Below are 20,383 nucleotides of genomic sequence, written 5' to 3'. Positions count from 1 at the left end.
CTGGGGAGCATGTGGCCCAAGACAGGAGTCAGTAGAGCTTAAAGAACAGGTGGATGGAGGGGAAGACAGACGAAAGAGGGGGAGGACAGGCGAAAGAGTGCGAGGCGGGGTCTTAGGAGTAACAGGCACAGGGAGCTCACACTTGGCAAGCATCTCCTATGTGTTGTACCAGCCCTTTGAGGTAGGTACCCTCACTTTACAGATGGGGAAACTGAGGCTCAGAGAGGTGAAGTGACTTGCCCATTTCTTTGTCCAGTCATTCATCATTCAACGCTTATGTATTGGGCAGAGGCTCCGTGCCAAGCGCCGAGGAGTCAGGGGTGACCATCTCTTGGCTACTGTCCCCTGCGGTGGGGGTCCGGGGGAAGTGTTGTGAGGTCGCATTGCGACCTCGTCGGCACTCGAACCCAGGTCTCACTATTTCCAAACCATCACTTTGGATCCGGACACAAGCCCCGTTGCACGGCTCGCGCGGCCGCTGGAATCCCCGGTACCTCCACTTTCCCTAGGGTCCCACCTGCCGCACCTGGCCCAGGTGAGTCCCGGGAGGTCCCGAGCGCCGCCGGAAGGCGGCGAGCGGTTCCGGCAGGTAGGGCGGGGCGGGGCCGGGGCGGGGCTGAGGGCGGGGCCAGCCCGCGAAGCCAGGAGCCCGACCGGATTCCGCGCCCTTCTGCCCGCGCCCTGCGCCCCGCGCCGCCGCCGACATGGGGGCCTGTCTGGGCGCCTGCTCCCTGCTCAGCTGCGTGAGTCCCGCCCCCGGCGCCCGCCCCCGCCGCCTGCCCCTTCTTCGGCCTCGCACTTTCGTCCTGTCTTCTTCCTCCAAATAGTTTCTTCTTTTGCCTTCCTCCAAACTTGTCTTTCTGGGCCTGCATCCCGCCTCCTCGCCCCTCGGGTCGCCCCTCTCACCGACTTCCCCCGCCCCCATCCCGGGCCCGCGGGCGCCGGGGACAGCTGGTGTCCGGGGATCGGGTTACCGCGGGGGCGGGGGTGGGGCGCGCTCGGGCGGGGGAGGGGGTGTCCTGGGCGGGCGCCCCTCCAGGGAACTGGGGAGACTGAGGCCCAGAGCCCGGGGCGGCTGCGGCCCCAGCTGGCTCAGCTTGGAGTCGTCCTGGCAGTGCGCCTCTGGTCTCCCTCCCGGACGCTCTCTTTGTGTGGCCTGCCGGTCCCTGTCCCTCTCTGCCGTGTGTCCTTCTCTGTTTCTCTGGCATTCTGTCAGTTGGTCTTTCTGTCCCTACCCGTCTGCCTTAGTTTGTCCATTTGTATGTGTCTGATATCTGTCCGTTCGTTTGTCCGACTGTCTTTGTCCGTCTGAAGCCTCTCCATCTGTCATTGTCTGTCTAGACGGCTCCGTGTCTGTCCGCCGGGGTCTGTCTGCCCGTTCAGTCTGTCAGTCTCTCTGTGTCTTGTCTCTGCTTCGTTCAGTCTGGCTCAGGCTAATTCCTGGGCACTTCCCCAATGAACCCCAGACGCTTGCCCTCTGGGCCCCAGAGCCGAAGTTGGGGGAGGGGAGGAGGCCTCCTTTGCTTTTCTAAGCCGGTCTTGAGTGAGGGGTGCGGGTTACCACCGCCATCGGCCCAGCTCTGGGTGGGAAAACCCGGGAACTGAGGGAGGTTGGGGTGTGTGGGGGAGGGATTACCTGGTCGTCTGCTCGGGGACCTGGGGAGCAGCCAGCAGAGGGGAGGAGCGTCCGCCAGACCCCGGCTGGGAGGCCCCTTCTCTTTTCTCCTTTCCCAGCCCCCTCTCCCTTCCCTCTTCCCTTCATGAAATCTGAGGTTCATTCAGGCAGCCCCCTCCCCCTCTGCCCCACACAAAAGATGAGCAGAGAGGCAGGAGGGGGAGTCTGGTGGCTGCTGAAATCCCAGTTTCCTTTGTCCCTGATTTGTGTGAGTGTGTTAGGATGGGGGTGTAGGAGTGGACAGATATCTGCACAGAGAGGCTGCATAGTGGGTTCCTGGACTCTTGTCCTCCCTGGGCCTCTATTTCCCCATCTGTGAAGGGCGTGTGTGTGTGTGTGTGTGTGTGTGTGTGTGTGTGTGTGTGCGCGCGCGCGCACACCTACGGGAGGGGGAATCAAGAGCTGGTCCCTGAGATCCCTGCCTGCCCAGTGAAACCAAGGTTTGGGCTTGCTTCCTGATGGGGGAGGGAGAGTTTCCTTGGAGTTGACCAGAATTCCATCAGGCTGGGCTATCCTGGGGATGGGGGGAGTGTTGAAGGGAGACCTGCCATTTCTCTGTGCGTCTGTCTCCCTGTCTACCTCCCTCATAATGCTGTTGGGAAGATTTAAAAGTGCCCCGCCCTGTTAGAGTAAGTGCTCCAAATAGGAGGTATTGTTATTATCATCTTAAAAAGGTGGGTGGAGACTTCCCTCTGGAGCCAGTTGCTGGTCTCTGAGTCAGACGCCTACAATGCTGAGTCAGAAGGCACCTGACAGGCCTGCTCCAACCCCCAGTTTACCGATGAGGAGGCTGCAGCCCAGAGAGGTTAGCTGACTTGCCTAAGGTTGCACAGTGAAAGGAGGAGGAACTGCACAGTCAGGATTAAAATCTGATTCCTGGTCTAGGCTTCTGCCCACACCTTCCCTCCCTTCACATCCTGGATGCTGAGGGATAGGGTTGGCACAGAGTGGAATTGGCAGGTTCGCTTAGGAAGTATCTAATATCTGCAAGGGACCTGCCCCTCGGGGCAGGGGCCTCCCCTTGGCGTTCTGACCTCTGACATTTACTGAGTACTTACTGCATGCCAGGTGCTGTGCCGAGCCCTTCACCCCTGCCATCTCATTACGCACCCCACCCGCCAACCCCATGACATAGTTATCCTATTTTACAGATCATGATACGGACAATAGCTGCCGTTTACTGAGTGCTTACTGTAGGCCCAGAGCTCACAGCCCAGAGCTGTCCAGTGGTAGCCCAGGCCCAGCAGTGTAGTGAGCACTTTGTATGTACCCTTTCATTTCATCCTCACAACGACCCCAATGAAGCAGTGAATATTATCCCCATTTCACAGCTGAGGAAGCTGGATCAGAGAGGGAAGATGATTTCCCCACAGCCACACAGTATTAAGTGGTACAGTTGGGCACTGCTGGATACCAATAACAACCTGTTTCAATGGACATTGCCCCACAGGAGTGAAGTTCTAAGGGGGGGTTGCCAGGCATCTTTAGAGGGAGCATTTTGGCATACATGGGTCGGTGGGGAAGACTTTTGTCCCTCCTGCCGTGACGCATTTGCGTCTGCCTCTTGGTCAGATGCAAATGCGTCACGGCAGGAAAGGGACAAAAGTCGCTCTCTTGGTCAGCATTTGGACTGGGCTGAAGGTGAGTCCTGGCTGGGAGGAGATGAGATGGACCCACTAGGGATGGGAGTCGCCAGCCAAGCCAGCACATGGTGAGCTGGATGGTCAGCAGATACTTAAGGAGGACCTTCTACAGTCGAGGGAGTGTGAAAGGCCTTTGGCTCAGACCCATTGGTCTTGGTCCTGGCTTGGCCTCTTCTCAGCGGCGTGACTGAGGACCTCTCTCCTTGTCTGTAAAGTGGCGAGAACAACGGCACCTGCCTCTCAGCACGTCAGGAGGGTTCAGTGAGACTTAGTTAGCATGAAGCTGGCGTGCGGCGGCTGCTCTGTAAGCTCCCGCCGGTGGTAACGTGCTGGAGACCACTTTCGAGGAATGGGGAACCTAGTGAAACCCAGGGCTGTCTGATGGGCTCCAAGCCACCTCACTGCCCTGCCCAGAGGCCCATCTTATGGCTGAGGAAACTGAGTCCTACTTGTCTAAGGTCATACTGCCAGCTGGTGGCAGAGTCCAGACAGGGCCCTCTCCTCTTCACACTGCGTGGGGAAAGGAAGTATGCTTTGAGTAGTCTTGGGCTGACCTCTTCTCTCCTGTGTTTGGTCTAGTGCTAGGGTGGCTCGGCCAGTTATGGGGTGCCACGGAACCTCGCAGCGTAAAGACTCGCAGACCCCGGGCTCCTGAGTTCTGAATTCTCCATTCTGAGAGCCTGGCTGGTGCTAAGATTCCCCCGCTCTTATTTCTGGTGCTTTTCCATTGCTGCCTTTCCCCTGAGTGCATTTGTGGAGGGGGTGTTGTAATCTGAGTGTGGGAACAGTTTGTAGTCTGCCTTGGCCTTTCACATTGCATCACAAGCATAGCCTGTGTTGCTGTCAGTCTAGTGGCTTTCATCTTTCCAGCCTCTATAACATTCCATGGAGTCAGTGGGCCACCGCTGTCCCCTGGTGTTGGGCAATGAGGTCATCTGCAGTTTCCTGATAGTCTAATAAGCTCATACAACCTAAAGCTTCGTGCCTGTTTTAGTTTTTTTCTGAATTTAACATTTCTATTTTTTGATAATGAAAATCAACTTTATCGGGGTATAATTTATATTTAACTATATTTAGTTGTATATGCCCATTTAGGTGTTCCCAGCACATCTGCTCCATTCAGCAGAGAGATGCCTCTTAGGGACCACGATGTACCACGATGTAATGATGGATATTTAGTTATTTTCAGCTTTCCCCTATTATTTTCCTCGTGGGAAGTGTCACAGTGGACTTCCCTGTGTACATGTGTGCGCACATGTCTGCCTTTACTCCCGTGGGCTGGTATTTCTATAGGAAGAGGTTGTGGTAGGAGTGATCCCCAGAGGTGGAGTGGGGATAAGAATGTATGAACAACTCCAAGGAGGCTCCAGAAGCAGGGGCGGGGGCTGTGTGTATTGTTCTCTCCCTGACCTGGTCTCTCTGGCTACCAGCCAGGCCCTTGGAAATCCTAAGGTTTCAGGTATCAGGAATACCTGGATTCTGATCTCCAAAAACCACAGTGAGTTGAAAGGCCAGGCTCCCTGACTGCAGTGTGCAGCTTTTCTCGTGTCTCAAATGTCTCAAATTGAAATGGTATCAAGCCAGAGCTGGACCCTGACCTGGGTACTTGGGCACTTGGTTCCTGAGATCATACCTGTTGGCCTCCCTTGGTTTTCTTGGGCACTGGAGGGATTGTTTTCATCGCTGGGCTGTTTTGAAATTTAATGAGTGCCATCAGTGACTTAGCAGGCCCTGGTGCAGACAGACTTGAACTTGAATCCCAGCTCCTTAGCTCACTTGCTGTGTGACCTTGGCCGCATCACCTCTCTGAGTCTCAGTTCCCCACTTGTAAATGGGAAGTTACAACACACTTCATAGTGTCCGTGAGGCTTAATCTAGACAAAGCCCTTATCATAGTGTCTGGGACAAGTAACTCGTCATAAAGGGAAGCTGTTACTGTTATTACTTGAATCTCAGCACTGCTGTTCGCTTACTGTGTGACTTCTGGCAGGTTTCTTAATCTCTCTGATCTCAGAATGCTCTTTATGGTTTACAAAACACTTCTTCTGGCATTTGCTTATCTCCTCACCGCCCCCGCCCTCCTCCAAGGTAGCTATGAACAGGAGTCAGGATTGGGGTGGGGTTTGCAAGATACAACCAGAAATTGCTGGATGATTTGGACCGTGAGGGAGAATTTCATTCGGCATTCACTTAGCAACTGTGCTGTTACTTGGCTTTGTGGGTGAGAGAGATGGGTAAGAAGGAGCATTCTCAGGGGCATTTCCAGTCTGGGGGAGAGGTGTAGGGGATACGGGAGGGCAGCTGCCCCTCAAGCACAGTGTGCTCTACCCCTTGTGACCAGTCCAGAAAGCAGGGGACGGGGCCTCAGAGGAGCAAGGGGCCCTTTTCAGCCTGCTCTCCACAAAGCTGGTCACTCAGCATAAGGCTGTTCCTGTCCCTCCGGCTTTGAGAGGTGATGCCCAATGGCAATGGATGCCCATTGCTCGTGGGATGAACACGAGGATCCTGCACATGGCTGCCGGGCTCTGCCAGCCTGGCCGACCTCACCGCTCGCTTGCTTATGAAGCTTTGGCCATAGGGACTTCTTTCCATTCCTCCAACGCTCAGCTCCTGTCCGCCCCAGAGCTGCCTCAGGCTCCGTTCCCTCTGTCTGGAACACTCGTTCTTCCCCTTGGTCGGGAGAGTGAATCCTCATTGTTCAGCTCTCAGCTTAAGTGTCACTTCTTCCAGGAAGTAACCCGCTACCCCCAATCTAAACTAGGCCCCCGCCGGTCACTCTCATGGCAGCATGTATGTTTTCTTCTTCACACTTACCATGACGGGTGTAATGACTTGCTGAGTATCTTTCCTGCCCTTGGAAGCTCCAGGATGGCAGAGCCTGTGTCTTTCTTGCCCTCCAGACTCTTAAATACCTGAATGAGGAATCAGGGCTGTTTGGGGGAAGAGAAACAGTGAACCAGATGTATCTGGATGTGGGCCCACTTCCTCCAAGGCTGGGCTGTAGAACTGGCTCCCAAGGGATGAGTCTACAGCTACGAAAGGCGTGGCATCACCAGCCCCTAAGTGATTTCAGCCAGCCCTAGGGAGGGAGGGGCTGACGGAGGGCAGAGGAGCTGGAGACAGAAAGGGCTGGACGCCTCTGCTGTCCCAAACTGGTGCAGCCCCAGAGCGGGAAGTCACAGCCACCCACATTCTTCATTCCATTCATTCAACAGATGTTGATTTATCAGCGCTTGCTCTTTCTGAGGTCTTAACATACGTCTGGTATGATGCCAGACGCTTTACATTTGTTCAGCAGATAGTCACTGAGCTCCCGACGACGTGCCAGGCACAGTTCCCACCCCTGGGAATACCATGGTGAACAAAACATCAAAACCCCTTGCCCTGGTGGGGCTTGCACGCTAGCAATGAGAGGCCGGCAACACGAGTAAACTGTGAAGCCAATCAGGTGGTAGTAAGTCCTACAGAGAAAAATAAAGCAGGGAAGGGACAAAGGGAACCTGAGTGAGTTACAATTTTTTTTGGTCGTGCTGCGAGGCTTGCGGGATCTTAGTTCCCCGACCAGGGATTGAACCCGGGCCGTTGGCAGTGAAAGCACGGAGTCCTAACCACTGGACCGCCAGGGAATTCCCAGGGAGTTACACTTTAAAATCCCTACAGGACTTTCCTGGCGGTCCAGTGGTTAAGACTCTGCGCTTCCACTGCAGGGGGTGCGGGTTAGATCCCTGGTCGGGAACTAAGATCCTGCGTGCTGCGCAGCGCTGCCAAAACAATAAAAATTAAAAAATAAAATAAAATCCCTACAGTATTTCATTCTTAGAACTGCTATGTGAGAAGCAGGTACTGTTAGGATTCCCATTATAGGGAAGAGGAAACTGAGGTTCAGAGAGCTTGAGTGAGCTGTATAAGGGCACATAGCTCATCAGTGAAAGAGCTGGCCTTCCGGATTTTTTTTTTCCACTCCGCCTCCTCCTAAATAAGAAGCACTGTGACCCCAGCTCTCTCGCCGAAGCCACAGTAACACCTGAGATAGATCCAGGTTTGAATCTGGGTTCCGTTGCTTACTGGCTGTGTGTCCTTGTGGGACCCAGCCTCTTCCAGCCTTGGTTTCCTTGGCCTCTCCCTTGGGCTTGAAAGTTAGATGGGGTGACATCTGGGGAAGAGGTGTCCCTTCGTGGTGTGGCACAGGCAGTCTCTGCGTAGGTTTGGAGATATTGAGCGGGCAGCGGGCAGTGGGTGGATGCTGCGTGCTTGGGCGGGGAAGGGGAGAGGAGACCGGAGAGTAAGGTGCCATCCTGGCCTCCCCGCAGGCGTCCTGCCTCTGCGGCTCTGCCCCCTGCATCCTGTGCAGCTGCTGCCCCTGCAGCCACAGCTCCACACTGAGCCGCCTCATCTTCACGGCCTTCCTCTTCCTGGGGGTGCTGGTGTCCGTCATCATGCTGAGTCCCAGTGTGGAGAGCCAGCTCTACAAGGTGAGCCACCTGCGGGACCTGGCCTCTGGCAAAGGCTCAGCTACCAGGGGGCCCAGGCTTGGGGGCCCAGCTGATCAAGAGGTGGGCAGGAATGCCAGCGCACCGATGATCCAAGCTTGACGATGGAGGGTCGTTTCTTCATAATGGGAGGAGGGTTTGAGCCTTATTGTTTCTCATAAGCCTTGGTCCCCTTGGGAAGTGTCATGAATCATTATCGCCATCCCTGCCAGACACTGGCCCAGGGTAAGCTCTCCCCACTTTAATGCATGAGCCCAGTTTGAGGGTCCTAAGTCTTCCCTTCATCTCAGTGTTTCATAGCCAGTGGGATAGTTAGGCCAGAGGTTCTGACATACTAGTGTATACAGAGCATGCATTCCCTGGGAAGTGTGCCAGTCATGCAGAATCTCAGACCCTGCCTTAGAGACCCTAGTTCTGTAGGAGAGGGGAACCTCCGGGGATTCTGATGTAGCTGGTGGGCGGAGAGCACTTTGGGAAATCCTGCCCTGGACCGTGCCATGCTTTCTGTTTGTCCCTGGGGGGCTCACTCATAGGGCTTCAGCCGCAGAGGTGGGTGGGAATGGAGATGGGCCATGGGTGGAAGTGGGAGGCTCGGGTGGCCCTCCTGGGAGAGCCTCCTGCCTGGCGGCCTGGGCAGAGTCAGCCCGGGTTCTGGGTGGGGTGAGGTCTTCCAGCTGCTCTGTCTGTCTCCACAGCTGCCCTGGGTGTGTGAGGAGGTGGCCGGGTCCCCCGTCGCCCTGCAGGGCCACATCGACTGTGGCTCCCTGCTCGGCCACCGTGCCGTCTACCGTATGTGCTTCGCTATGGCGGCCTTCTTCTTCCTCTTCTCCCTGCTCATGATCTGCGTGCGCAGCAGCCGGGACCCCAGGGCTGCCATCCAGAATGGGTGAGGAGGGGTCCCACCTGCACCCTGGGCCCCTCCCGCTGTGGTTTTCCCTATCCTCGGCCTGTCTCCAGCAATCTCCAGACCCTAACCCTCCGACTCAGGGGCCGCTGAAGCCAGGAGGGCACAGCACAGAGGTCGGCTCATCTAGTAGTTCCCATTTCTCAGATGAGGAAGCAAAGCTCAGGAAAGGCAACAGCATCCCTAGGGCCGCACACCAGTTTAGTGACACAGTTGGGGTTAGAGCCCAGGTGACCGTCCTCACCCATCATTGGTCCTTCCCTCTGCCCCTCGGGGCTTTTTCCAGGGCCAGGACAGATTTTCTGTGCCTGTCAGACCATCAGGAAGTCTCTCTCACCTCTCCCAGTACCTGCTCTTCAGGGTTGGGGTTCTGGGGGTCCAGCCTTCTTCTCTCCCCCTACTCAGCTTTCTTGTCTGTCCTCCCCCTTTCCCCACCATAGGTTTTGGTTCTTTAAATTCCTGGTTTTCGTGGGCATCACCGTGGGCGCCTTCTACATCCCTGACGGCTCCTTCTCCAACAGTAGGTGGCCCTGCTGGGGAGGGATGGGGGCTACCAAGGGTGAGCGTGCTGGCCCCCAGCACACAGACCCCAGACTACTGGCTGGGTCCTTGCCCCCCACCCAGGAGAACAGGACTCTGGTGCTTGGCCACATGGCCTTTGGGCAACTCGGGGTTGGGGGGACCCCCTTTGACCCCGACCCACACCCTGACACAAGGCATCTCTGTGCGTGGCCAGGGGCTCCTGAGGGCGGGGACTTTGCTGCTTCTCAGTGTCCCCAGTACAGGGTGTGGCACAAATGACTGTTGAATGTATAAAAGTGAGCGTGAGAAGAGACCCAGACCCAGGGGCTGCTGCGCCATGGCTGGACCCCCTTGCCTCCCTCCCCTCTGCCTGCCTAGTCTGGTTCTACTTTGGTGTCGTGGGCTCCTTCGTCTTCCTCCTCATCCAGCTGTTGCTGTTCATCGACTTTGCGCACTCCTGGAACCAGCGGTGGGTGAACAAGGCTGAGAAGAGCGACTCCCGCGCCTGGTATGCAGGTCAGTGCCACCCAATGGCCTCGTGAGGGGGCTGGGCTACCTGAGGAGTTGGGGCGGGGGGGTGGTCCCTGAAGCTGGACGACGGCCTGGAGGGCATCTCGAGCTGCCTCCTAAGGGCAGGACCTGAGCCGTCCGTGTCACGTGGAGGGAAGGGTGTGTGGCAGGGGCCCGCTGACCCGGGGTGGCTGAGGTGGGGTCAGATGAGAGCTGCACTGGAGAGTTCAGAGGGATCTGGTTGAGCCAGCCCTGCAGAGCGAGCCACGAATGACACCTGGTCATTGAAACCCCAGTGGCAGAACGGGTCCCTTTTCAGTTCTTCTGAATTGATCAAGAAGAAAGGCACTCTTCAGGGTTGATTTGATTTTCACACCTCCCTGATCACCAGGCATCTAGTTCACTTTTTGAGAGATTGTTCTCTATTCATTGTCTTTTTTTTTGGCTGCATTGGGTCTTTGTTGCCGCGCGCGGGCTTTCTCTAGTTGCGGCGAGTGGGGGCTACTCTTCATTGCAGTGTGTGGGCTTCTCATGGCGTGGCTTCTCTTGTTTTTGTTTTTGTTTTTTCTTTGCGGTACACGGGCCTCTCACTGTTGTGGCCTCTCCCGTTGCGGAGCACAGGCTCCGGACGCGCAGGCTCAGCGGCCATGGCTCATGGGCCCAACCGCTCCGCGGCATGTGGGATCCTCCCGGACTGGGGCACGAACCCGTGTCCCCTGCATCAGCAGGCGGACTCTCAACCACTGCGCCACCAGGGAAGCCCGGCGTGGCTTCTCTTGTTGCGAAGCACAGGCTCTAGGCGCGTGGGCTTCAGTAGTTGTGGCTCGTGGGCTCTAGAGCGCAGGCTCAGTAGTTGTGGCACACGGACTTAGTTGCTCCACAGCATGTGGGATCTTCCCGGACCAGGGATTGAACCCGTGTCCCCTACACTGGCAGGTGGATTCTTAACAACTGCGCCACCAGGGAAGTCCCCTCTATTCATTGTCTTTATTTTTATGGTGACCTTTTTTACGGCAAGTGAATCATTTTAGTTCAGGGTGGGGCAGGAGCTCACAAAGCCTGGGTGAGGGACGGAAGTTTTTTTGTTTTTAATAAATTTATTTATTTTAAATCTTTTTGGCCGCGCTGGGTCTTCGTTGCTGCGCACGGGCTTTGTCTAGTTGCGGTGAGTGGCGGCTGCTCTTCGTTGCGGTGCACGGGCTTCTCACTGTGGTGGCTTCTCTTGTTGCGGAGCACGGGCTCTAGGCGCGCGGGCTTCAGTAGTTGTGGTGCACGGGCTCAGTAGTTGTGGCTCGTGGACTCTAGGGCTCAGGCTCATAGTTGTGGTGCACAGGCTTAGTTGCATGTGGGATCTTCCCGGACCAGGGCTCGGACCGTGTCCCCTGCATTAGCAGGTGGATTCTTAACCACTGCGCCACCAAGGAAGCCCCCAGGGACTGAAGTTTAGTAGACACTCCTTGGAGGAGGAAGTTGGGGCCTGAGACCCAGTGCACTGCTCGACAAGGGATGGGGGTCCTTGCACCTCTTGACCCACCTGCCGCTGCCCCTCCCTCCCAGGCCTCTTCTTCTTCACCCTCCTCTTCTACGCGCTGTCAGTCGTGGCCGTGGCACTACTGTTCATCTACTACACCCAGCCTGGCGCCTGCTACGAGGGCAAGATCTTCATCAGCCTCAACCTCATTTTCTGTTTCTGCGTATCCATAGTCGCTGTCCTGCCCAAGGTCCAGGTGAGCCTGCCTGTCTCTGCTCCTCGGTGTGTGGGACTTCTTGTAGGAACCTTGGGGTCCTGGGGCCAGGACTGTCAGTCACAGAGGCTTGGGCCAAGAGTGTGGGCTCCCAAGTCAGCCTCCCTGGGTCAGAGTCTTGACTCTCGCATTTATATGCTGGCTGTCTTTGGGAAAGTGCCTTAACCTCTCTGTGCCTCTTCCGTCTCAGATGTAAAATGGGAATAATAACACTATTTGGAGTTATTCTCAAGATTGAGACCATGTTTATAAACACTTAGAACAGTGCCTGGCATATAGATATTAGAACAATGAACACTTAGAACAGTGCCTGGCATATCCATCAGACATTGGCTATTGTTATCATTATTTTGATGTCATCATTTTTTTCATGCAAATCAGGAGAACATTAGGAAGGGTCACCAAGTGATGATTCCTAGACACCTCAAGAAGTGGTGTTAGAAGGTGCAATTCCACAGTTTCCAATCCCAGACTATCTGGGATGATGGGTGGGAGCTCCCAAGGTAATCACTTGTTCTTCGGAAGAATCCAGTGGTATTTCACAGTTTGGGATATCAGCCCACCAGGTGTTTCAGAGGTAGCTTAGATAGTCTTTGGGGGTCCTTAGCAGAAAGGTTGGGAATCTCCCTTCTGGCCAGAGCTTCCATTTCCCAGTAAGAAAACGGAAGCCCAGAGAGGGTGATGCCTCTGTTCCAGGTCACACAGAAATCAGTATTCATTCAGCAAATACCTCTTGAGCATCCACTGTGTACCAGGCACTCTTCTAGATGTTGGGGATACAGCTGTGAGGAAGAGGAGGAATAATAATAGCTAACAGTTAATGACATCTGTCATGTTATTAGTCCTTGCACCATCATCATCCCCGCTTTCCAGATGAGGAAACAGAGGCTTAAAGGAGTAAAGAGACTTGCCTAAGGTCACACGGCTAGTAAGGGGTGGAGCTGGGATCTGAACCCAGGCAGACTGGCTCCAGAGACGGTGCTCCTAATCATAGAGTTCAGATTCATATTTTCAAGCGTGTCTGTGTGGTGAGGAGTGGGGAAGAACAACCGACAGGAGACGAGGCCAGCTGAAGTAATTTTGGAGAATAAGTGCTATGTGGAAAATAAAAGAGGGTATGGGCTGAAAGGGAGGTGGGCAGGCAGGGCCGGGGTCTGCTGCAGTCAGGGTTTTCAGAGCCTTTTGCGGGGGTCCTGTTTGAGCTGAAGCCTGAATATAAAGACACTGCTGGTGCAGAGATGTGGGGGAGGAAGATGTCAGGGAGAGGGCAGGGCGAGTGCAAAGACCCTGAGGTTGGAGAGGATTTGGCAGGTTCCACGGACAGAGAGGTGGCCACCATGTTTGGGGAGTAGTCAGCAGGGAGGGCTGTCGGATGAAGATGCAGATGGGGTAAACGAAGGAGGGCTTTAATTCAGAGTGTGAAGAAGTGCTGCCCTTGAAGGGTTCTCAGCTGGGGAACAAGTCGGGTAATCTGTTAAGAGAAAAAATTAGGACTCTACCTTTGGGTGGGCGAGGTGGCAGTGGGTGGCCCGGGTGGTATGTTTTCCCAAAGGGTGTGGGGTGGGATGGCCCTAGGGTGGTGGGGGTTTCTGAGGTCCCCCGGTCGGGCGTGGCTGGGCTGGGGGGGGGGGTGTACCCAGGTTTGGCAGGAGTCACACTGTGGGCTGCCCTTGCCAGGATGCCCAGCCCAACTCGGGTCTGCTGCAGGCCTCGGTCATCACGCTCTACACCATGTTTGTCACCTGGTTGGCCTTATCCAACGTCCCCGGTGAGTAGAGGCCTGGGTTCCAGGTGGCCTGGTCTTCCTCCTGGGCTGGGGACCCTCAAAGATGACGGGGACATTCCCAGCCCATTCCAAGACTTAGTCCTTCGGGGAGGTGGGAGGACCCCATCTGTTCCTGGAGCTGTCTCTGTTGTTTTGTCTGCTGCGTGCTGTCGCCGGGACTTGAGTGTTGGTTGTGTGTCTGTCTGTCCCTTGGCTGTCCATCTGAGCCCATCCTCTGGGCTCCCTGGCTACAGACCTGGCCTGCGTGGGCTGAGGGTGACCATGCTCGCCTCCCCAGACCGGAAATGCAACCCCACCCTGCTGACCCACTTGGACAATGGGACGGTCCTGGCAGGCCCTGAGGGCTACGAGACCCAGTGGTGGGACGCACCGAGCATCGTGGGTCTCATCGTCTTCATCCTGTGCACCCTCTTCATCAGGTAGGGTGGGGCCTGGTTTCTGGGAAGGAATCGTGATTGGGAGCCCTGAGGCACAAGTGACGGGAGGATATGGGCGCTGGGACACCAAGCTGGAAGGCGCCTCCACAGGCAGCACATCCAGCCCCGGCACTGCGCTGGCGGGGAAACTGAGCCCCTCAGAGGGCACAGAGTGACTGGGCAGCGGAGGTGGGGCTGAGCCCTGCCTCCTGGCCCAAGGCCTCTCCTGAGCCTGGGTTGCCGTGTGCCCAGCTCAGCCGTGTGCAGGCAGCTGTGGTGCCAGGGCCGGAGCCTGGACGGGGGCCAGCGGGTCCAGGCTCCATCACTCACACCGCTTCCCCTTTCCAAGCTTCAGCGTCCTTTTCAGCTAAAGGATGATAACCTCTAATGCCCAGGGTGGCTTGTGACCCCACAGTGTCCCTTGAGAAAAAGCAGCTCATTCTTAAGATCACATGTGCTCTTAAGAGCACATTCTTGAAGGGGTCTTAGCAAGTGCTTATCAGCGTGGACTTGAGCCTGGCACCCTGGGCAAGTCTCTCAGCCTTTCTGTGCTTCAGTTTCCTTATCTGTAAAACAGGAATAAAAATACTACTTACTGCATTGGATTGTTGAAGAGTTATGAGGAGTTAATATGTACAAGGCACTTAGAAAAGAACTTGGCAAGCAGTAGGTGCCAAATAAGTGTTTGCCATTATTGCAAAGAACTATTAATATTTGCACAGCTGGGTGGCTGGGAGTGGCTGTTTTGTGTCACCAGACGGTAATATCAAGTATACTTGTTGTTGACACTGGCAGACTCAGGTATTGCCTCCCTGCGGCCTGGCATTTCTCCAGGTGCCACTTTGTGTGTCTGCACCTCCGCCCTGATCTTTTCTCCCCCAGTCACCCTTCCTGGGCAGCGCCCGTTTGCCTGTAAGCAGCACACCTGCTTCTAGGCTCCTGGGCTAGAACATTTTGAGGCTGTTTCACATTTCGTTTTGTTTTCACCTTTTTCAAAACATTTTCTCCTAGTGGAGTTGGGGCAGTTCACAAACATCTCTCTTCTTTGTCCTCTCCTTTGATTTCTCTTCCAACCCGGAAGGGCCGTCACCTCCATCTTACAGATGAGGAGACTGAGACTTGGTGAGGAGCAGCCACTTGTCCGAGGCCATGAGCGCACAGTGGCCGTGGTGCTGGAGCTCACTTCCCTGCCCCCGAGCTCTATCCCTCCCCATCCCCAGCGTGGGCGCAGAGCTGTGCTTCCTGATGCTTCTAATACACCTCCCTGGCCTTCAGTCACTGGGCTGCACCTTGGAGAGCCCACAGATCCCATCTGTTCTTAGCACAGTTCTTAAAACCCAGGAAGCAAGGAAGCATAAACAGCCACGCGGGCAGGGACCACTGATGATCGCTCTTGCCCCCAGCTGGATGGCCCAGATCTAGGCTCATGTGCACTAGAGATATCAGCACAGTATTTGGTGATTGGGGTCAACTGAAGCTCAGCAAGGGGTGATTTTTCAATTTGATGGAATGGGCTGGAATCCAGGCCTTTGTTCACTTTTTTCAGGATACAAGTTGGATCTTCAAAATTGTATATGTGTCTCAAACTATTAAATGTAGTTAAAAACATCAAGACCTCATTGTAGAAAAGCAATGACAGAAATCATTACTATTATTCTCTCTTTATTACAAACATAGAGAAAGGGGAGGCAGTGGGTAATGCTACTTAGCTAAAATGAATAAAAGGTAAACAAATGTACCAGCAAATGAGCATTCTTATGAATATTTTTAATGAATGTAGTACCTGGTACGATCCTTTGCGGTACTAAGTTCTCAACACGTGTTTGTGGAGATGGCAAATAAACAACCAAAATAACAGGGGCCGCTTATCTGGTTTCTACTCTGTGCCAGGCACAGTGCTGGGCCTTCAAACACCATTACTCCATTTAATCCTCCCAGCAACCCTATAAGGGAGGTACTGTTATCTCTGAATTTACAGACGAGGAATCAGAGGCTCAGAGAGGTTAAGTGTCTTGCCCAAGGTCACACAGGGAGTAGGGGTAGAGTTGAGAGTCAAGGCAGTTTGTTAACTCCAGGGCCCAGGGCCTAACGTCCAGGCCGCCGGCTCCCGAGGCTCTGGGACCCTGGTGCCCATGGGCATCATGGCCAATGCCGTGGTGCGTGAGGCCTCCTGGCACTGCCCACCCACCCACCTCAGTGGTGACGGCCTGACAGCCACACGCACATCCTCCCCTCGCCTCCCCCAGTCTGCGCTCCTCGGACCACCGGCAGGTAAACAGCCTGATGCAGACGGAGGAGTGCCCGCCTGTGCTGGAGGCCACGCAGCAGCAGCAGGTGGCGGACTGCGAGGGCCGGGCCTTCGACAACGAGCAGGACAGCGTCACCTACAGCTACTCCTTCTTCCACTTCTGCCTGGTGCTCGCCTCTCTGCATGTCATGATGACGCTCACCAACTGGTACAGGTGTGTGGACGGAACCGCAATGTCCGCAGTGCGCGTGCCACTTCCCTTCCCCTCCAGCCCTGCACTGGAGTTTAAGACTTGGGCATGGAGGTGTCTCTCTAGGACCCTCCAGGGAGCCTGCCTCATCAGTGCCCCGGTTTCCCTGCCAGTGCCTAGTCCACGCAGTAGCTGGTACCTTCGCTAAGTGCTGAGAAGTGGGAATCACGGGAGGTGAGGCTGGGCCTGTGCAGGGCAGACCAGGTTTACAGATCAGGGTGGTGATTTGGGTTATGGGGTCGGATTTGGGATTCATGGTTTGAGGGTTAGGAGTAGGGTGTGGGGTCAGAATCAAAGTCACAGGGTCAAGAATAGGAGTCCTGAAGTCGAGAGTTGGGATTGGGGCCATATAAAGTAACAAATTTGGTCATTTGGTTAAAATTGGGGTTACAAGTCCAGAAAGCCAGGATTGAAGTGACCAGGTCAAGGAGCTAAGATCAGAGTAACTAGGTTAGCGGCCAGAACTGGGGTCACAGGGCCAAGGGTCAAAATTGAGGTCAGAGATATCAGAACTGTGGTCATAGGGTCAAGGATGGGGTTATGGGATTGAAGGTCAGAGTCAACGTTAGAGGTCAGGACTAAAGTTAGGAGCTTCTGGGTCCCAAAGTCAGGGACCAGGAGTGCGGTCACGGAATTAGGATCACAAGGTTAGCGACCAGAATCAGGTCACAATATTATGCCTAGGACTTGGGTCAAGGTTGGAATTGAGGTCAGGTTCAGGTCTATGGTACAAGGCCATGAGCTCTATGTAGGGTCTTAAGGCCAAGTGTCAAAAATATCAAAGGGCTTCCCTGGTGGTGCAAGGTCAAGAGTCCGCCTGCCGATGCAGGGGACACGGGTTCACGCCCCGGTCCGGGAAGATCCCACATGCCGTGGGGTGGCTGGGCCCGTGAGCCATGGCCGCTGAGCCTGCGCATCCGGAGCCTGTGCTCCACAGCGGGAGAGGCCACAACAGTGAGAGGCCCGCGTTTCGCAAATAAATAAATAAATAAATAAAAATCAGAGATGGGGCTAGGGTTTACAGGGTAAGAGCCAGAGGTGAAGTCAGGGGTCGCAACTGGATCCTAAGGTCGGGGCCGGGACTGAGGTCACAGCGTCAGGGCCAGGCTCACTGGGATGATGGTGTGTTCCAGACCCGGTGAGACCCGGAAGATGATCAGCACGTGGACCGCCGTGTGGGTGAAGATCTGTGCCAGCTGGGCAGGGCTGCTTCTCTACCTGTGGACCCTGGTAGCCCCCCTCCTCCTGCCCAACCGTGATTTCAGCTGAGGCGGCTCCCTGCGGCCAGCCCACCTGGTGCTTCGGGGCTCAGTGACAGCAGGCTGAGCGCCCGCCGCGCCTCCGGGACGTGCCTCTGAGCTGGGCCCCTCTGTTCTTAGTGCCTTCAGGGAGGAGGAGCATCAGGCCCCTCCCTCCCGCTGCCCCCCCACGCCCACCATGGAGCTGCCTCCTCCTTCCCCTCACCCCCATTCGCCCACTCTTGCCCTCTTGGGAAAAAAGGGCCCCTTGTTCTAAGGCTCCCCAGGAGAGGGTCCTGAAGGAGGGAAACACTGAGAGCTGCTCAGAAAGCAGGAGTGCTCACCGCGATGGGGTGCCCAGCACTGGGGCCCGGGTATTCCTGACCATGTACTCCAGGACACCCCGTCCCCTTCCTGGGCTCCGTGCCTTACTGAGTCTCTAAGACTCTGCCAATAAAGAAGCCGGTGTGTGTGCCTCCCATGTCTGTGCCCTTCCCCCTTGGCACGGGCCCCATCCCGTCTGGGCCCAGTGCAGGGGCTGGGAACAGAATGTCAGGGCAGAGGGGCTGAAGGGCCAGACCATGAGGGGCCTTGAAGGTCAGACAGAGGGGCCCTGGCTCTGTCCTCTGGGCCATGGAGAGCCTGTGGGCTGGGGCTATAGAGGAAGGAGGGGCTTTGGCAAAAGGGAGCCTGGGGGTCAGAAAAGGGGGCCCTGGAGCAGTGTCCATATGCAGGGTGATGAGGCCAGAGTCGGGGTGGAGAGGGGGCTCACGTGGGGAGGCTGAGAGGCTGGTCTTCGGGCCATCTTACCAGCGCCCATCCTGAGGTCCTGCCCACCTCTGACCTGCCTCTAGGGTCCTCCTGAAGAACTTGTCACCACCCTCCACTTCTCCCTGCTGTAGACGTTGGCCCCTGCTCTGGCCCCAGGGTGTGGTGGGGAAGAGTGTGTGCTCTAAAGTCAGCCAAGCTGCCTGGATCCGCTGAACTGCAAGAGCCATGGGGCTCCTGTGGGGCTCCGGGCAAGTCTTCCCCTCTGGGCCCTGGCTCCTCATTCAGCAGATGGAAAAACGCCACCTGTACCCAGGCTGCTGTGAGGCTCAGGTGAAACAGGTTACCCATTTCTGAAGGCGCACAGCGATGTGCGGGGGACGGACAGGCTCCTGGCTGGGGCCTCCTGAGCCTGGTCTTGACGTTGTGATGTCCATCCTCAGGTCATAACAGAAATCGAGGTGACTGGGGTTTGTTGGGGGCTGGGATGCAGTGGCCAGGGACGCAGCCCACTTCTGAGGAGCTTTAGGGTCATGGGGGCAGCACAGGTGCACGGGTGCACCAAGGAGGTGCCTGCCACAGCCCCTGTCAGGACAGTGGGAGTCGGCCAGATCGGGGGAGCGAAAACGCCCAAGGGACAGGACGCGGCATGTGAGCAAGAGAGCAGGGTGTTGGAGGACCAATGAGAAACGTAGGGTGGTTGCAGTGCAGAGGGCATGTAGGGGTCAGGAGGTGGTGAGCTTCGGAAAGTTGGGCTGGGCCTGAGTCACACAGGCCCTTGAGGGCCGTGGTGAGGAGACCAGATACTGTCCTGAGGGTAGAGGGGAGCCATGGAGGGTTTCTGAGCAGGGGAGAGGCCGTGAAGTTGTGAGCTGACCAGGGGGTGGTCCTGGAGGGTTTAGAGCAGAGTAGTGACGTGGTCAGATGGGTATTTTAGAAAAATTTTCCTGGATGAAGTGGAGGGTGTAGCAGCTAGAGGCAGGTACCAGGGCCCAGGGTGGAATGGGTGGGGGCCTGGAGTCGGGCAGGGGCCGAGGAAGCCTTCTCTCACCTTGAGACAGATCTTGTGGATGCTTTTGTCCCCTGGTAGCTTTCAGCTGAAGGAGACCTCTCCACGGAGCAGCCTGAGCTTCCTCCCTGCAACACATGAGATTTCATTTCTCTCCTTGTTTCACTTTAGGGAGAAAAAGCCCACTTTGTGCTCCCGATAACCTTTTTCAAAGGTTTGTAGAAGTGGGCACTTTTATCCTGCTTTTGTATCCTTGTTGCTCTACAGTTTTTCAATTATTCATTCAACAAACATGTACTGAGCATGATTTGTGCCAGGGTCTGGGCTGGGGCAGGCCTGGCAGGGAAGGAAGCTGGAACCAGACTGAAGAGCCTGAATGCTGGCTAAGGAGTTTCAGGTCCCAGTTTGGCTCTGAGAAGCCACCTCGTATCCCCCAGGCAGGGAGCTCTCCCTCCGTGTTTCCTCATCCCCTGTTCTCTCTGGCGAGACAGTGGTCACACTCCTGTACCTGGTGGTCGATGGGGGTGTCAGGTGTCAGGCCTGACCCACTGCCCCCCCAGGGGCTAGGAAGCCCACTCAGCCTGCTTGCTGTATCCCCCTCATCCCCTGCTGCTCAGCATCATGGCTTCCACACATCCTCCCTCCCCCATCTTTCCTCCATCACCTCCTTCCTCTTTTCCTTCATATCCTCTTCTCTATCCCCTCTCTTCTCTCTCACTCTCCTTTATCACCTCCCTTCCTTTGCCAGTCTGTGGGACAGGCTGTAGGACCCCAGCTCTTTTTGTCTGCCAGCGCTGACAGGCTGGGCTTCCCTGCTGGACTGCTAATGGGGAAGCGGCTGCCCTCATCCCCGGAGACCTGTGCTCTGTCCCTGGACACCTGCTGCCCGACACCTGCTTCCCAACACCTGGGCTGTGGTCCCTGCAGCGATACCACCAGCAGCCTCAACCCAGCCTGCTCTGGAGCAACTTTGGACAAAGTTGTAGAACAAATATCTGGGCAGAGTGGGTGCAAGACCTGCAGATCACGTGGGGAAACAGGCAGTGTGGTGCGCTGGAAAGGGCTCTGGGCTCGGCTCCAGTTCTGTTTCCATGGCTGTCTCACCACTATCTTGTCACCTGAAGTTAGGCAACTCAGTTCCTCTCTCTGGGCCTCAATTGCAGTTTCCGTAATATGGCA

General features: G+C 55.8%; 1 protein-coding gene across 1 annotated transcript; it reads left to right on the top strand.

Annotated features, from left to right (window-relative positions):
* Positions 1-629: 629 nt before the first annotated feature.
* On the top strand, positions 630-17,908 carry SERINC2 (serine incorporator 2). Its single transcript, XM_033839094.2, has 10 exons — positions 630-743; positions 7,629-7,790; positions 8,504-8,694; positions 9,153-9,232; positions 9,613-9,750; positions 11,302-11,471; positions 13,167-13,257; positions 13,553-13,694; positions 15,938-16,153; positions 17,323-17,908. The coding sequence occupies exons 1-10, from the start codon at positions 705-707 to the stop codon at positions 17,456-17,458; spliced, it is 1,365 nt and encodes a 454-aa protein (XP_033694985.1). The 5' UTR covers positions 630-704; the 3' UTR covers positions 17,459-17,908.
* The last annotated feature ends 2,475 nt before the right edge of the window (positions 17,909-20,383 follow it).

This window comes from Tursiops truncatus, chromosome 1, assembly GCF_011762595.2.
Source record: "Tursiops truncatus isolate mTurTru1 chromosome 1, mTurTru1.mat.Y, whole genome shotgun sequence".
In the NCBI taxonomy this organism is placed as follows: Eukaryota; Metazoa; Chordata; class Mammalia; order Artiodactyla; family Delphinidae; genus Tursiops; species Tursiops truncatus.
Note: the sequence above shows the minus strand (reverse complement) of the source record. Positions and strands in the feature narration are given on the sequence as shown.

Excerpts from the sequence above, each read along its gene's own strand:
- SERINC2 (XM_033839094.2), top strand. The coding sequence starts at position 705 with ATGGGGGCCTGTCTGGGCGCCTGCTCCCTGCTCAGCTGC. Across the intron at positions 7,791-8,503 it reads TGGAGAGCCAGCTCTACAAG|CTGCCCTGGGTGTGTGAGGA; the intron begins GTGAGCCACCTG and ends CTGTCTCCACAG. Across the intron at positions 8,695-9,152 it reads AGGGCTGCCATCCAGAATGG|GTTTTGGTTCTTTAAATTCC; the intron begins GTGAGGAGGGGT and ends TCCCCACCATAG.